Source organism: Nannobrachium achirus, assembly GCF_963921795.1.
Source record: "Nannobrachium achirus genome assembly, chromosome: 10".
Lineage (NCBI taxonomy): Eukaryota > Metazoa > Chordata > Actinopteri > Myctophiformes > Myctophidae > Nannobrachium > Nannobrachium achirus.
The window spans coordinates 2,875,812-2,894,544 of NC_137819.1; the positions used below are offsets into that span (position 1 = coordinate 2,875,812).

At 41.3% G+C, this 18,733-nt stretch overlaps 1 protein-coding gene across 1 annotated transcript; it reads left to right on the top strand.

Annotated features, from left to right (window-relative positions):
• Window positions 1–3,337: 3,337 nt before the first annotated feature.
• Window positions 3,338–16,863, top strand: LOC308292354 (extracellular calcium-sensing receptor-like; the record flags this gene model as incomplete). Its single annotated transcript, XM_080734666.1, has 9 exons — window positions 3,338–3,346; window positions 3,887–4,222; window positions 4,888–5,001; window positions 8,617–8,886; window positions 10,113–10,319; window positions 11,493–11,768; window positions 13,138–13,365; window positions 13,450–13,573; window positions 15,950–16,863. 9 exons carry the CDS (start codon window positions 3,338–3,340, stop codon window positions 16,861–16,863), a joined length of 2,478 nt encoding a protein of 825 aa, XP_080590792.1.
• Window positions 16,864–18,733: the final 1,870 nt, after the last annotated feature.

Below are 18,733 nucleotides of genomic sequence, written 5' to 3' on the forward strand. Positions count from 1 at the left end.
GCGTTTATCGTGGGTTTATCGTGGGCTATTCGCGCCGCTTGCAATGTCGTGGACAATCGAGCGGCTCCGCCTGGAGGACGTTGTTGTGGCGACCGCTTGTTCCGCCCCGTGCCGCACGACGAGTGCTCCGTTTCTCGACCGTACTGTTTCTCTATCAAACCGTGACATATATATATATATATATATATTATATATTATTTTATATAGAAATAATTTTCTAAAATCCACAATGTTCCATAATGTTGAACTAATTGTGTGAATAGTTGCCAATGCATAGGCCTGCAGGACACGTGCACATCCCTCCCTTCCTTCAAAACCACACTCAAAACATTTAGTCAAGCACATATCTTTTTATTGTTGTTTTTTTTGTTTCCTTAATGAAGTTGGTTCCATCCTTTTCTTTTATGTAATGCGACTTCTTAGAAAATTGCTATGTAAATCTGAGCTATTATTGTGGGCTCGCCTGAAAGGCAAGAACACTATGTTATCTTCATTATTTATACAGTGAGCTCCGTCGCGTGAGTTCTGTCGCAGACAGTACAAAGGCAGGGCCCTTAGCCAATGAGGTGTAATCGAGTTGCGGCGAAACATCTGGGAGTGTATTGGTTGAGCTTCACATGACAGTTAGCATGTTGGAGAATATAGTCACGAGCGAGCCCACACTGTTTCTTTCTAGTTAGTGTGGTTGCCAGGGCAACCACATTATTACTCTGGGGAATTTTGCATTTTTCAAACTCCATATATAGTGAGTAACTTTTATGACGTAACTTTTCCCATTGACTTTGAATGGGAAACACCATATATAGTGAGTAACTTTTATGACGTAACTTTTCCCATTGACTTTGAATGGGAAACACCATATATAGTAAGGTAACTTTTTTTATGTAACTTTTTATGCAACCACACTCGCAATTTCCCAAATTGCAATTTCTCTAGTTATCATTATTATTGTTTTGATATGAGGCAACGCAGGCGTGATGATATCTGACAATTTGGCACACCCTTGAGTGTAATATTGGGATTATACAACTTCATTTCATTGTAATTAAGATATTCGATAGAAATTTGAACATTTTAATGCCACATTTAGCTACTATGTCCCTGAACTCCACATGAAAACTGCTAGCCTAGCCGCTAGCATAGTGCTTTTATGCCTTTATTGATAGGACAGTAGACTGACAGGAAATGGGGGTAGAGACGGGGAGTGACATGCGGCAAAGGTTGTCCGGATCGGGAATCGAACCGGCGATGCCACCAGGCATCCATGTCTATGTGGCAATGCCTAAGTGGTATGCGACTACAGGTATATGCGCCCGGACCAGTAGGCCAGCGGGCGCCCCACCTATACTTCTTTCTACCGTGGCCCACATGGGAGTTGTGCAGGATTACGCAGTGGAACATGTTGGCACAGGGGAGGGCATAGCACTGTGTATAAAGTTTAGCAACTGGACAAACGATGTGGGAAAGGGCAGAGGGAGGGTGTTAGATTAGGCAGAGAAGGACAGTCATGAGGGCTTCTCCAGGCATAAACCTGCCTTCGTGCCTTTCGCACTTGACCTTGATATTGTTCTCTTCCATCCCTCCTCTGTCTTCCTCACCTTCCTCCTCTTCTTGTGAGTTACAGGCTCAGTTAAACATCAACACGTTTCACCGGGCTGGGGACTTGGTTCTGGGGGGTTTGTTTTCGACCCACAGGTACCCTGTCTACCCCGACCTGTCTTTCACCTCCAAGCCACGGGAGCCCACCTGCCATGGGTGAGTAGTAGGGGTGTAACGATACATTAAATAGCGATATGATACTTATCACGATACATGGTTGACAATAAGATACATGGACAATATTGGTTCATTCATGGCGATACGACACGATTCGATTCAATGATACGATATAGCAACTATTTAGCAAAGAAATTAAATATGTGTGAAACGTGTCAATAGTGCAGGTTTTTAAGGGAGAATCTGTTATTTTGGATATAAATAAGTAAACACTGTGATTCTCTGGCAAATACAGTACATGGACATTATATTTCAACACATATGGACAAACCTGCACCTTGACATGAACATAGAGATTACACACATTTATCAATAGACCAAGATTAGCTATATGGAATGGAATTAGTAAAAATCCCCCTTTTCATTTTCCCTCTTAAAATTGCTAAATTCAAGGCAAAATACTCAGTTTCCATACCATTGATTATTTGCATTGCAAAACGATTTGATACTGATTATCTGCATTGTAAAACGATACGATACAAAACGGTACAATATTTTGCTTTTGCATATCGATATAGTAGATCATTGCAAATTAAAATTGATTTTTTGATTCAGTTACTACTATATTGTTACACCCCTAGTGAGTAGTGAGTACAGACGCAGAAAGATAAATGGTTCTTTAAAAATGTTACGTGGTTCAACAAAGAAGCATCAGCTATAACCTTTTTATTTTGTGAATGGTTCTTCATGATGTTCCTCATTTCCTTCCTCAAAGAACAGTTTTTTGACCCTTGCTTCCCGATTTTTGGTATGTCGTAATAGGCAATCATTCAATGAACTAGCAGATATACAGGTAAGCTCACGATTGATGAGCTTGTAGCACGTTGTGAGCTTGTAGATTGCCTATTTTCACCATTTGGTGTAGACTAGAGGGATAAAAGAAGCGGACCAAGTATAGATCCCTGACAACAACACTATGAAGTACGGTATATAGGGTTCAAGTGTTTAAAATAAGTGGCTCTTTGGCAGCTTTATTTTTCTGTATGTATCATCATAAATACATGCATGTGCACACATAGACATCAAAGGGGGCTTGAGCCCCTGCCCTTTTATTCATCTGTAAAACGTACCCTCTCCAGACCATGAATGCAGTTTTTATGTCCTCTTTCCATGCCCTACCTGAAGGTGGCATTCAAGAGAAGTGCCATGTCCAAACTCTCCTGAACTTGAATGCAGCAATTGCCCTCTCTGTGTAGAAATCCATGTTGTTACGCCTCATCTCCAGTATCCTTATAGTTCAGTGTGGTATCAAGCACCGAAAATAGCCGACCTCCATGCTCACAACGGTGTGCTTGGAGGTCTGCTATTTTCGATATTTCCACCAAAAGCAAGGCCCTTTTAGAAATGTCTGCCTCTCTAACATTCTGTGCACGTCCCTGAATACATACAGTAGAAGAAGGTATATGTCTGCTGAAAAAGCTCTGATGTATTTTATTGCGTTGTCAACGTTTTGATCTAATCAGATCTTCATGGGGTCATAAATACAACAGGAAGTAAGAGATCAAGGAACTTGTTTAGACAGATAGCATGTTGTATATTTCTACAGGGGCGTCAATTGGGTATGGCAGGCGTATGCTGCTGCCATGCCAGGGGGGGGAAATAAAAGTTACTTTTAAATATAAATCCATGAATGTCTCTTTGTCTATCTGTGCTGGTTATTATGTTGTTAAATTACAGTAAAATAACTACAAATGCAAAATGTAACAAAATGGTCACTTTAACAAGGTATTATAATTATATTCTCCACACTTGTATTCTCCCCATCTTGACAGAATGGTATATTCCCATGTTCCGCAGGTCAGCTGCACAGGTGCAATGCATTATTGTTAATTGTGGCACGTTTACTAACATGCCAAGTTTAGCTGCACTCCAGCCCAAGAAACCGTAGAAACCTGTGTAAAAAAACTGTCAAAACTCTTTTTTTTTCCAGACAAATAGCGGATCTACATGCTCACAACGCCTCGCAGCGCGAGGCGTTGTGAGCATGTAGATCTGCTATTTTCACAATAGAACCTTGTTATACATAATGTAATGCCTCTTTTCCCTGAGGACTCCCATCTTTGCCATACCCTAGCTTTTGCTTAACTGACGCCACTGTATTTCTACAAAGATAAATGCTCAAGCTTACAGTAGAAATGTGTGCTATAGTTTCTTCATCCCAGGGTTCAGGCAGGCCCAGAGCTTGGCGTTTGCGGTCACAGAGATCAACAGGAACGGCAGCCTGCTGCCCAACGTCACTCTGGGCTATAGGATCTACGACACCTGTCACACGCTCCGGGGTGCGTTCCACGCGGCGCTGTCATTGGTCAGCGGGAGAGAGGAGCGGTTTCGATTGGACGAGGGCTGTGCCGCCGGGTCCCCTCCGGTGATGGGAATCGTGGGTGCCGATTCCTCGACACATTCTATCGCCATTTCTAGTGTGTTAGGTTTGTACAGAGAGCCCCAGGTAGGTTTCCTACTAGAAACCATTTACCATATCACCAATTTTATATAGTGTTGCTGGATTCCATTCAAATTCAAAGGTTGTAAAAATTACTCATCTGAACTGAAGTTCAAAATGTTTCGAGCTTGGAGATCTACTATTTTTGAAAAGTCGTGAAAATGTGTGCAAATCTTTGAATATAGGCATATGTATTTTTCAAGCGGACATTTGTAACTACAATTTTGCTTCTGGGGGGTCCCTGGAACGAAATATTTTGAGATGGGGGTCCGTGGCCACATATCATTTTGGAGGTCCTTCACATGACAATGTTTGAGCACCACTGACATAGAAACATACCGGTAGGTTTTTTAAAAAAACGTAGAATGATTTGAAATACTTTGAAAGACTTGCACGCATTTTACCAATTTTTAAAAAATGGATCTACAAGCTCGCAGCACGGCACTCGGTGCTGTGCTGTGAGCTTGTAGATCTGCTATTTTTCAATAGTTAAAGCACAAAATAATTGTGCGGGGGCCCGCAGTGAATCCTTGTACCCAGGGCCCAGAATTTGGTGCAACACCCCTGGTTAGTGTTATGTTCTCATGTGAACATAAATAATATATGCTCATATTATCCACTTGCAGGGGACATTAATTTATTACAGAACTGATGCTTTGTACCTTTTCTAGGTGAGTTACTATTCTACCTGTTCCTGTCTGAGTGACCGCCGTCGGTTCCCGTCCTTCTTTAGAACCATCCCGAGTGATGCCTTCCAGGTGAACATCCAGACCAATGATCTGCTGGTATCCAGTAGTACATGTTCAATTTACAATTTAAGCATTTAGTAGACACTCTTAATCCAGACCTTCCAGGCTAATCCAGCCTCCATATAGGGGTTTCATGCCCCTATATGGAGATTCCTATATTATCAATATTAAGGACATTATTAAGGATATTATGTTCAATATTAAGGACATATCTGGGAATGCCCATATTTGGTAATGCCCATATATGGACATCATTTGACATAGCATTGTTGACTATCATGCAGGGGTCTCCATATATGAGTATCTGGTCCCATATACATCACTGACCAGATGGCCATGAATTGGCACGACCTCGCCCTTTTGCATGTCACCCTGAGGTGTCTTACTAATTAAGATATTCAATAGAAATGTGTACTTTTTTGACACCACATTTAGCTCCTATGTCCTAGCCTGGCGGAGCCCGATGTCATACTGCGTTCATTCACTCATTCCTTCCACAGTATAACGTCTGGACTTCCAGGGATTGGCAGCGAGTGTGGGTCAGTGACGTGACGCCCCAAAAAATGTGTTTTTAAAAAAACTTTAAATTGCAGGCATAAAAGTTATTTACTTTTGTTCTACTCACTCTCAACCTTATGGAAATAAATTTTGTTTTTAGATATTTTATTGGAATCAGACTTTATTCAGCAGTTTGTTGTACTTGTGCCTAAAATCGTCATATGGTGTGACATGAAAATAATTGTTCATAAAATGAAAATGGAGTACATCTTTCTTAAGTTACTCACTTTATCAAAGTCCTTTATCATAACTAACCAGTGATCCACTATAGTTTTTTGAAAATTAATTATATCTGTATATTTTTTTCATAATCGACACTCTGTGTGAGGCCCATGTTCATGATCTTACAACATATTTTAAATGTATTCTGTCAAAACTTTCTCTAAAATTACACAAATATTTGTGACTCTTCCTGATAATATTCTCTATGTAATCCATAAACATTTTTTTTGGTTTAATCATTAATAAAGGTATGATTTTTCACTATTTGGAATGTCACACCAAATGATTTAGTGTCACACCGTATGATCATATCTTCATGTGTCAAAGCAAACTGTGTTTTAACCTACCTATTAGTGAGTACTGAACTTTACTGATTGATTAAACAATTACCCAGGATAACATGGCCTTAATATTTCTGAACAGGATATTATTGTAGGGCTTTAACATGGGATAAGAAAGAATTGTAGTAGTAGATGGATGATGAGGATGTGCACAGGAATGCTACGCACACCTAAGTCTTCTGCCGGCCCACGGCAGAAGGATCCTAAAGAGACAATAAGGCGCATAGCCACACTTGGAGCCAAGGCAACATTTTATTAACACCAATTAGTGGAAACAGAACTCAGCATTCAGGTAAATTGCTTTTTTCCGAAGTCTCCTGAACTTGAACACAGCATTTTGTGTTGAACAAATGTAATTAGGAATCATGACATTACACCACATCTCCACTAGCTAAAGAGTGCTGGGTTGCGCAACTCCGAAAATAGCTGATCTACAAGCTCTCGCAGCACAACGTGTTGAGAGCTTGTAGATCAGCTATTTTCGCTAGTTTTGTCTCGGGTCCTACCTTAACACTGTCCACTGTCCAGTCCAGTGAGTGAAAGTACAAAAGTATTAGATCAGATTAGATTATACATTTAGACTGTATTGTACATCAGCCAGTCGTATTTGGTGAGGGTAGCAAACCGGCTGCCTTGTTGCGGTTCTGCTATGCCACAGACAACCTCCTGCTCTTCGTAGAAAATGCAGTCTCGCCCCTTTGGCTCCTCTCTCCTTGCTGGGTCATTGTTTAGTTTCTCCCTGTACTTTCTCGTTCTCTCAGCACTTGTCATTTTCCAGCTGACAAAAGAAAATGGAATGTATAGTTTAAGACAAAGAGAAAATATTGTTTAGATTGAAACAATATGTTAAGGTTTCTGTGAAGGGGTTTCTGCTCTGTCTGATGAATTTGAAGTATCACTGAATGAAGCTAAATTACATTTTATGTAAAAATGTTTAAAACAAATGTTTAAATGTACAAAAGAAACATGGAACTTTGTTATTTATTGTTATATCTGTAGTTAAATACAGTATAAATCATATGGTGTGACAATCAAGTCATATGGCATGACAAGCAGACATGTCACACCATTATGATTAAGTGTCACACCATATTACGTTTTCTGCATTTAGGTTTACCTTGAGGCTACTATGTACACATTAGCATGCTAACAGCATGCTAGCTATAACAAAGCAACCTAGATCTACATGGAAATATGACCAAAACTTCAAATAACTTAAGCTTTTTTTTAATGAAAAGGTGTCACACCAACAGACATCCAAAGTGGTGAGTTTGTCAAAGTTTCAACAAGATGGCATTTCATGAAAATGTTAAAATCATAACTCACCTCAGACACCTGTCTTGCAGTTGTGCTGGGAGTGCTGAATAGCCTTACAGAAGAAGGACCTCTCTAGCCAATAGGTGTCCAAATAATTGCCTGTTTAATTTGTCCAAACTAGTGTCACACCAAATGATTTTGGTTTGGGGGACAAAATGTTTTTGATCAGAAATGACTGAAAACATTATGCTTTGACTTTGAAAAGATATAGGCTCACAAATAGACATTTTTTTTTAGCCTAAATTCATTTTCAAATGATTTTTAGCAATTCTTTTTCTTAGTTTTATTCAAGTTCCCACTTTGAGAAACAAGGTCAGGACAGTCACACCATATGAGTTTTGCCATGTTTGGTTGAAAATTCTGAAGAAATGAGGAATGAAATGTTTTAATCTTGAGTAAGTTCACATAAAGCTTAATGTCCTGCACAATATTCAGAAGGTTTTTGACAAATATATTTTTTATTTATACATGTTTGACACCGAGGACAGCGAAAACGTTACGTCACGTCACCCACCCGTATACTGATTATTCTCTGATCGGGGCCAATCAGTGACTGCTTCCGCACAACAAACGTAGTCTTTCCTGACAACAAGTGAAAAGCTTTCCCTGATTGGTCCATGTGTAGACGGTGACGTATGCATGCTGCAGCATTTTCAAAACAACAATGGCTGCCGCTGCCCTCGCGATGCAACAAGTGTAACAGTTAACGCTCTAACGATAAAACAAGCAATAAGTGCAGTTATTTCAGAGTTGGAATCAATTACAACAATTAAAAAGGAACACGGGGGATGCCCTAGCGGAGTTCATCGGCCGAAAAGACGTGTTTGTTTGCCGTTCTTCCGACTGGCTGAGAGATGCTACGCTGAGATGCTACGCTGATTGGTTAGAGGAGTCTGCCAATAGTCCGAAGGCCAGACGTTATACTGTGGAAGGAATGAGTGAGTGAACGCAGTATGACGTCAGGGCTCCGCCAGGCTACTTATGTCCCTGAACTCCACATGAAAACTGCTAGCCTAGCCGCTAGCATAGTGCTGGGACAGGCAGCCCCAACATATTTTTTCCCAACCAGCGCAGCTGATTTCTTTGATTGATGAGAGCGTTACATAATGCTGAATATAATCACGATCACATGATTGTTTCAACCAATCAGATTGCTTTGTCGGAACTACCAGTTGTATAGTTACACGTATCCCTCCACTGTTTCTCTGACCAGGTGAGTGCCATGCTCCAGATCATGCGACGGTTGGGCTGGGCCTGGGTAGGACTGGTGATCCTGGACAATGACTACGGGCACCACGCTGCCCGCTCCTTCCAGGCTGACCTGGCCCGCTCCGGCCGGGCCTGCCTGGCCTACGTGGAGGTGCTGCCCATGGACAGTGACCCGGCCCAGCTCCAGAGGATCGTCTCTGTCATGAAGACGTCCACGGCTCGCGTCGTCATCGCCTTCGTGTTTGGGAGCCGCATGGCCAAACTCATGGAGGAGGTTGTGATTTACGATCGGCACTTTGGAAACCTCGTGTTTGTATAATGTCGTCGTTGTCGGGTGGAAACTTTGTATGTCCAAAACCGTTTGTTTTGTTTATCATTTTTAAAATGATGATTTAAATCTACAAGCACACAACGCCTCGGGTTGTGTGCTTGTAGATCAGGTGTTTTCACTGCTTTTGTGCGATGGCCATATGATGAAACAGTTTACTTTGCGAAAAAAAAAAAAATTACAATTGGGCGGATATAAACGTCTGCATAGGCTATCCACTTCTGCATTCAGTCCCATTCAAGGAAATACAGAGAAATGCATCTATCTCGGATTCTACTCTGAGATTGTGCATTGATTGTGGGATCTGAAATTATAGGTTTATTCAAGTGAAGTCATTCTTTCTTTCTTTCTTTCTTTCTTTCTTTCTTTGTGACTAAATAGCTACATTTGATCCTTTGGAAAACATGATCGTCCAATTATTGATTGCGACCGAGCAGGTTGCAGTTACTATCAAAGCCTCCTCCGGCTGTCAGTCAGTCTGTCAGTCTGTCTGTCAGTCTGTCCGTCACGTCACACTTTTCCCCTACTCATATCTCTGCCACCGTTGCCCCGATTCATGCCAAACTTAATTTGCACACACACTCCTGGCTACCAAACCACAACCTCCACCCCTCATTTCTCACATGGCCCTCTTGTAGCGCCACCATGAGGCCGATTCTTGCAAAACACATTTTTGGACACCGCTCCAACAGATTTTGCCCTAAAATCACGCAAAGCGGTACACAGTATCTCTAAAGTCATGTCATCAACATCGATCTGTCCCATTTCCTCCTGATTGCCTACCATCGCCTTCTAAAGTTTGTGTACTGTATGTGACCTAACGGTCGCTTATCTCTCGATTAGGGAGTCTTACTGGTATTTAAAATGTGGGACATGTTGTGAGCTTGTGTATCTGGCTGTTATCGGCATGTGAAACAAATGTTCTACAGTTTTATTCAATGAATGGAGTGAAAGACTTGCTGCCCCTGCAACCCGACTCCGGATAAGCGGGTGAAGATGGATGGATGGAATAAAACATATTTATCATCACTAAACTCAATAAACAATCGTGATAATTAATTGTTATCTCATTATTTTGCATAATCATTTTGGCCATAATCGCCCCTACATTCAAAAGGTTTCCGACCAACAGAGACGATAACGCAACAATAACATTGTGTTGAACCCAACAGGTGGTCAGGCAGAACGTGACGGGTCTGCAGTGGATGGCCAGTGAGGGGTGGACCACCAACGCTGGCCTCCAGACCCCTGGCTTCATGCCCTACCTCAGAGGCACCCTGGGCATCGCCATCCGCCGAGGAGAGATGCCCGGCCTCAGGGACTTCCTGTTAGACATACATCCTGACAGGGAGCCTGGCGGGGGCCAGGAAAACAACATAGTCAGTGTTTCTGTTTCAATTTAACCCGTTTAATCCTCAATTTTTCCAGACATAAGAATATCTAAATATAGTAAATATAGTTATCCTAGAAAGTGAAAATCTTACACCAAAGGCCATAACTACCTACCTACCACCATGCTGCATCCCTCATTGAACTACCTATCAGTAAGACGCGATTTCGTCCCAGAACACCTCCGGATGGCCCCACCATCCGGAGGTGTTCTGGGATGAAAGGGGCGAAACACCCATGAGGGATGGCTCCCAGCTGATGACCCTGCAGCTGGTACTCGCAACGCTCAGATCATCCTGCCACCAAGGATTACCAGCAAGAGGAGGAGCAACATCTATAAGTAGCTCTAGCACAGTGGTTCTCAAACTTTTTACGCCAAGTACCACCTCAGAAAATATGTGTCTCTCAAAGTACCACCATATACCGGTATGTTAAAATACAGGTGCGTAGACCCACCCCATATATGCACAGTTAACACAGGTGGCCAATTTATTCCTTGAATTCATGAAGATTTTTTAGTTTTTGTTGCATTTCTAAACCAATAATTTGTTGACCGGGTCATCAAACAGATTTATCTATCTGAACTTCCCATGTAAACTGATGATATTTCTAATGTGATTAATCCGTTCTCAAATCCTCTATTAACGGCTAGGTGTGATGTCATGCTCGTTTCAGCACAGCTGGAGAGCCTATTTCAATCAATTGCTTGGTCAGAAGAACTACCTGTAGTATAATATAAATATTTCACTTCACTTATATATATTTTCTTATTTTTGGGAACCTCCTCTGAGTACCACCAGAGGGGTGCCCATGTACCACCAGTGGTACACGTACCACAGTTTGAGAACCACTGCTCTAGCAGATTCTGCTTGTAGCAAAGCATCTTTGATGTTTATTCACCTATAATTGCAATATTACACTTGCGGGTGTATATTCTGTGCTGCCTACGGAACTCACATTCGGCTCCTTCCTGTAGGTGTGCCGATATTCACGATAACACACACCCTCTCTTAGTTTTAATATTGCTGAAGTGGGCCCTGATCCAGAAAAGGTTGTGAGCCACTTATTTAGTGTTTTTAAACTGCGATTTCAGCCTGAATTCCATTTTATTTTATTATAATTCACAAAGCATTTTAAGCATGCTGAACTTGGGTTTTCTTCAGGTGAGGCAGTTTTGGGAGAACACGTTCGGGTGTAAGTTCGCGCCCCTTCCCTCAGAGTGGCTGGACGCCGGTGGAGGGGTGTGCACCGGACGAGAGGACCTGGCCACGGCCAGAACCGACCTCCTGGACGTGTCTGACTTCAGGCCCGAGTACAATGTGTACAAGGCTGTGTACGCGCTGGCCCACGCCCTCCAAGACATGCTGCAGTGTGCCCCAGGACGAGGGCCTTTCACTGGGGGAAGCTGTGCACGCTTGGAGGCAGTGCAGCCATGGCAGGTGCTGCCATTCATTCACAGTTTAAAATGTTAAAGGACCACTTCACCTCTTTGGACAACCAGATCTTATTTTATTGTTGTTTGGAGTTATTTTTTGTGTTCAATCTGTGTTTTTAGATATTTTAGTATTTCAGCATGCTACAACTGGTCATATGATGCTTTGTAGCATGATATTGAATCATCTATTCTATTGCAGTGTTTCTCAAATGGGGGTACGTGTACCCCTAGGGGTACACAGAGGTACTGCAGGGGGTACTCAAGAAATTTCCCCTAAAAAAGAAAAATAGAAGTATAAATCATGCTAATATTGTTCATCGTTAAATAATTGAAAACATTTGAATTAGGAGGGCAAAAAAACATGTAGGACTACTGTTATGTTTAATGATGACACATGGAGAGTTTCCCAAATTATTAGAGGAAAATATGCGTGTTCTTATATAGAAGTGGTTCTAGAAGTGCGCTCCGGGGAACCCCAGGGGTCCATGAGGGGTTTCCAGGGGTCCCCAGATAAATTATTGATTGTTAGGAAACAAATGGACCCCCTTAATAACTTAGTGAGTGTACAAATGGAAACAAATGAACCCTTTTAACTTTGAGAATGTGATAACAACCGATTACTGCAGTAATGCTAATTGCCTGGGAGTATAGATGCTGTAGAAAGTAGGCAACGATTACTATACGAATATAGAGCTATTTAAAAACACGTGCATGCATCGCCCACGATCTGCGCATGTAACATGTACCAGCGTTGCAGACCGGACCACAGCTTTCGAAAAAAAACAATCCCATTGGAAAAAGAAATATCCGTTGTCAGGCTGTATCTGCCGCCGTTTACAGAAAAACTCATGTAAAACGCCGAGCTGTGCACTATGTTCCTGCGAGGGCACGTCGCGCACATTGCAGATGAAATGTGCGCAGATCATATGCCAGGCCGGTAAAAGAATCAAACAGCTTACAAAAAAAAAATCTGTGTGAAAAAAGACCATCTTATGGCCGTGCAGGGAGCTTCCTTGTTTACAATGGAAACCTATGGGATTGGAGCTACGATTGGGCCTTATACCGGATACGGAAACCTAGATCCGGTCAAAACGGGAAATACGGCCGGATACAGTTAGGAGGCGGGCCTAAAGACTCTGAATCGGCTATATACAGCGATCATACTTTTAATTGTTTCATAATGATTAAAGTTAATTAAATTTCCCGGGTCTACGGGCATGGCAGCATGGTACAGCGGTAAATCTCCGGTTTCGACGGGGATAGCAGGGAAATGAGTTAACACTTATTTGAACAAAGATCACTTACTGCACCTTTAATGCTACCTCCCCTTTTTCCTAACGGCAGACTTTTATTCTGTTTGTCACCATTTGTAGCTTGTGCATTACCTGGAAAAGGTCAAGTTCACCACATCATTTGGTGATCATGTGTCATTTGATGAGAACGGTGATCCGTTGCCAATCTATGATGTCATGAACTGGGCGTGGCTCCCTGACGGAAGCGCAAAGGTTCAGAACGTAGGCGTGGTCAGGAAGTCAGCGTCTGCAGGTGAAGAACTCATCCTCCATGAAGACAGAATCTTCTGGAACTTTGAATCCAAAAAGGTCACTTGAGCTTTCTTTTTAAATAATGCTGAGCTCATAACACGCATGTAATTTTGAAATTGATCATCAACTCTTCCTCCGTAGCCTCCTCGGTCAGTGTGCAGTGAGAGCTGTTCTCCTGGAACCCGTGTGGCCAGAAGGAAAGGACAACCTGTCTGCTGCTTTGACTGCATTGCTTGTTCTGAGGGAGAGATCAGCAATGAGACGGGTTGGTTTCAGACTTGCAGACTTGAGACTTCGAGGACTGCAACTGTCACTACAGACCCATAGCCTGTGGCAAAAATGCCAGCTGCAGTAAAGAATATGCTTCAATAATTATTTGAAGAGAATAATGCATGACAAAGGCAATTATTACAATAATACGCCCCTTCCTCCGATAGCTCATTATATCATTGTAGCATGTTGAGTGCTACTGTCAGTTATTGCTGAAACAATTGAGTACCATAGTCCATATATATATATATTTTAATATAGATATTTTTTGATTTACCAGACTATAAACCACAAACTAGTCATTTTTAATCTGTTAAATTGTTAATGCGCTCACCCCTCAATTTGTTCAATTGTCCGTTTTAATTTTATCTGCTCCCTTTGTCTGCTGAATATTGCTTGTGCGGACTTAAACCTATACTTACAATTGGAGATATACAGGTTTTCCACTTTCCATTAGTATTATGTCTTATAATTCCTAATATATGAGTTAAGTTAAAACAAATCTAATTGAACAAAATGATCTGGTAAATCAAAAAAATATGGACTCAGGTAATATAGTGATGAGAGGGTTATGTAATGAACAGTTCTACACTTTACAAACAAACATAATGTAGCCAAGCCTTAGTGGGTCTGCAGTGGCTATGCACTTAAATCCAAGTCATTCATAACTTTGCAACACTGAACCATCTTTCTCTCTCTCTTTCGCTCTCTTTTTTCTATTCTCTTTGGTGTTATGTGTCTGTCAGCGTACTGTACTATTAATAGAGGAGACCACAATTTGTCAACTGGAAACACCACCCACCACAGCAAAGTTAAAGGAGCTCGTAGTTCACCCACAAAATGACTTTTTTTCTATTGATTACTCTGGCCATATTTTTAGTTTTTTTGTCGCATTCCTAAAACAATAATTTGCTTTCAATAAATTTACTGCCATTGATAACGGATGGGGACCATCATGCATTCAGGTCCCCATCCGGAATCAATGGGGGTAAATGTACTATAATCATTTTTTTTGTCTTAGGAATACGACAAATAAAAAAAAAAAATTATTGATCTCAAGTCTCCATGGCATGACTAATCAACAGAACTAAAGTAATTTTGTGGGTGAACTACTCCTTGAAGAATTGTCTTCCTCACTTCCTGCCAATGGTCAATGGCCATGCATGTGCAATTTCAGATCATTGAGGAGAAAAATGTATGAGAGCATTTCCATAAGTCTTCCATAAGCAGAGTCTTAGTTGACTGAGAGTTTAAAGGGGAAGACCACTCATTTTCAATATTGAACTATGTCATTAATATACCTTAGAGGAGTTGTGCGGAAATAAAAAAAAAGTTCCCCCTCTTCTGTGTTGCATAGAACTGGAGGATTGATTTTGGGGTTTGTATTACAAATCACAACTTGATGACATCACACATTGTAATTTACAGAAGGGGGGGAACTTTTTTTTAAAATTTCCACACAACTCCTCTAAGGTATATTAATGACATAGTTCAATATTGAAAATGGGTGGTCTTCCCCTTTAAGAACAGCTTAACCCTTAAGTGCTGTTCGGGTCATTTTGACCCGTTTTACATTTTCATTTGGAAAAAAAAGGTAGAAGTTAAAAATGTTTCCACCTGAAACTCACTGGCCTTAAAGATTCTTCTGAGATGAACATGTAAAAAAAATATTTTTGCACTACACCCATGCTACACCCCCCTCATATTTTTTGAACCTTAAGTGCTGTTCGGGTCATTTTGACCCGGAAGCACAGAAATACACAGTATTATGCCAAAACACAGACACACAGTCACCCCCACTTCTAACACCCCCCTTCCGAAGCCCCATTCCGAACCCTCCCCCCCTTCCTATAAGCATGAGCAATATTGCCCAGTATTAAATGAAGTCGTTCTTTTTACATGGATTTCAGCTAAATCAGTAAAAACGCCTAGCTCTTTCAGTGTTTAATGTGATATAGCAAAGCAGAAATGCAAAAATTTACCAAATATATCATATGAATTGTTTGGTATTGAGTCAAAGTCAATGTATCATGATGATTTGTTAAGTTAAAATTTATATTAGTGTTGTTTTTTTTAAACCAAATATCCACCGGGTCAAAATGACCCGAACAGAACGAAGGTGTAGTGAATCTGAACAGAACTTAAGGGTTAAACAAACGTGGGAAAAGCGAAGTGTAGGTTTCTTCACTCCCTGCATGTATGCCAAAAGTCTGCCCGCATGTGCAAGTTCAGATCAATTCTGAACTCACTATTTAAATGAGTAAATGGACAGACAGACAGAAGGAAGGACAGACGTTTCCACATTTATAGTAGGTTATCTTCAGCACAATACTGAACTTTTCTGTCCCTTTAACCTTGCCGTCATCGCTAGACTCCACAGAGTGCACCAGTTGTCCAGAGGACTTCTGGTCCAGTCCCCAGCGTGACCGCTGTGTCCCTAAGAGCACAGAGTTCCTCTCCTACCACGACGCCTTGGGCATCTCCTTGACGACCATCTCGTTGCTGGGCACGCTTATGAGCGCCGTTGTCCTGGGAATCTTCGTCTACCATCGGGACACGGCCGTGGTGCGCGCCAACAACTCGGAACTCAGCTTCCAGCTTCTGCTGTCACTCAAACTGTGTTTCATGTGCTCTCTTCTGTTCATTGGTCGTCCCAGAATGTGGACCTGCCAGCTGAGACACGCGGCGTTCGGGATTAGCTTTGTGTGGTGTGTCGCTTGTGTCCTGGTAAAGACTATGGTGGTGTTGGCCGTGTTCAGGGCCTCCAAGCCTGGAGGAGCAGACATTATGAAGTGGTTTGGTGCCGTGCAGCAGAGAGCCACCGTTCTGCCTCTCATCTCCATCCAGGGAATAATATGCACCGTCTGGATTGTGTCAGCCTCACCGACTCCTCATAAAAACACAAAATACTACAGTGATAAGATAGTCTATGAGTGTGATGTGGGATCAACAGTTGGTTTTGCAGTGTTACTGGGTTATATTGGTTTACTGGCACTCCTTAGCTTTATCCTAGCTTTCATGGCGAGGAATCTTCCAGACAACTTCAATGAAGCCAAGTTAATCACCTTCAGCATGTTGATCTTCTGTGCCGTGTGGATAGCCTTCATCCCAGCATATATCAGCTCTCCTGGCAAATATGCCGATGTGGTGGAGGTGTTTGCTATTTTAGCGTCCAGTTTTGGCCTTTTGGTGGCACTGTTTGGACCAAAGTGTTATATAATCCTCTTGAAACCTGAGAGAAACACTAAGAAGTCCATCATGGGTCACGGCGCCACCATTAGATAGAAGCAGAAATTATATTATAATAAATGTTCTGTAATTGTATAACGACAAGTGTATATGGATTATTTGAATGCTGATAATCTTGTTAATATAATGGGTTCCGTTTTCTACCAGATTAAACTAAATGTGGTCAGAGATGCAAACAGCTATTATCTATAGGGAAAAATCATCAAATATAAAGGCTATGATTGGAGATGTAAGACAAAACAGTAATTGTAATTGTTTTAATATTGCCTTCCGGTTGGCTATGAATGATTGTCTTCTATGATTTGTGGGAGTTTTGCCGTTTGGCCAGAAATGCCACAAATAATGAACTGTGGATATGATCTGGATATGATTCCTTTGTAAATATCTCCTATTTCACTTCATTACTATTATTTATTTTTCCCATTTTAAAATTTTATGACTAGGCCTACCTTTTATTTTTTCCCCCTTTTGTTACTGACAATTCCCTATGCATATTACTGTGCTATATCCATCTGTCTTTCAATGTTATATGAGATACATAAAGTGGTTCCTGCGTCAATAAGCCGAACAGCTTACTAGTATCTCCTTTTAGTTGACCGTGTACCAGTGAACTGTACTGTCATGAAACTGTACTTTTTCCTATATGCAAACTTCTAATAAATTCGTAAAAAAAAATGAAATGAATATAATAATAGAATATGTCATCATCATGTGACAATGACCTTCAAACAGGGGTTTCATACTCCATACAGTACCATTTGTCTGTAAATATCTTCAAAAGTGTGTGTGGGGTCTTATTTCTTATTTGCATTAAAAGAAAAGCACCATACTGTATATCATGAACACCATATCCAATCATACCCAAATTGGAAAGGCTCGTTGAAGGGCCTCTATAAAGGCGTGGTTCCCAAACGTTGATCTACAAGCTCACAACGTGTCCAGGCCTGGCAGAGATCTGTGCTCGGGGGAACACACTTTTAGTTGGTTTAGTGTTGCTGTCTTAATATGGACATTGCCACACCAGCATTTCGCTGCTTGTACTGTACTTATATGAGTACTGACAAATAAACAATCTCCATTCTTGTTTCTTTGTCTCATCAGTCATCGTCATCATCATCATCATCATTTATTTAACTCAGGACCACATAGTATGGAGCACAGATTCATAAATAGATACATAACCCAATTTACAAGTGACTTTTGGCTTGTCAGATTGCAGTAATACTATTAATTTCAACATAGATGGGTGCGTTATGTAATACTTTGGCAGGTGTCTTTGTCTAAAATTCATTCTCATCTTGGTATGCATCTTCAACTCAGTTGTCAATTGTCATTACATACATTTCATGACCTTCTTTCCAGCCCTTATCTGCCACTGCCAGTAACGTATGAAATCTCATTTTATTCACCTTAAAATTACAAATGGCCTGTCTGTACTTGTTATGGTTTTCTGTCACTTTGAGTGGCAGCGTGCCTTCCGCACGACCACCCTCCTTTTTTTACAGATCGCTCCAATGAACTGCATCGACGAATGAGATATATTGAGCCTGCGGAAGTTTGTTTATATACCGGTATGGAAGGCAGGATGTGTTGTTGCTCTCTTCTCCGACCCCCTCCCCCCCTTCATTCATTCGCTATCAAGTTAATTAATTCACACTCCCACAAGTGCACTCTGTCACCTCATGTTCATTCTCATTCGCTACAAGCTAATTCTCATACGCCCTCTACCACAGTGCATTTCAAGCGATTTATTTAAGCAGTCCTCTGTTCTCTGTTCATCCTAGGTACTGGTTGTGCAACTGTAAGGGTTAAAACTCCACCCCCCCAGCCTCTTCCCTGTGGAATGTAGTTACATATGTTAATATGTATTGTTGTTGATTATGGATTGTACTGAATAGCTTGATTT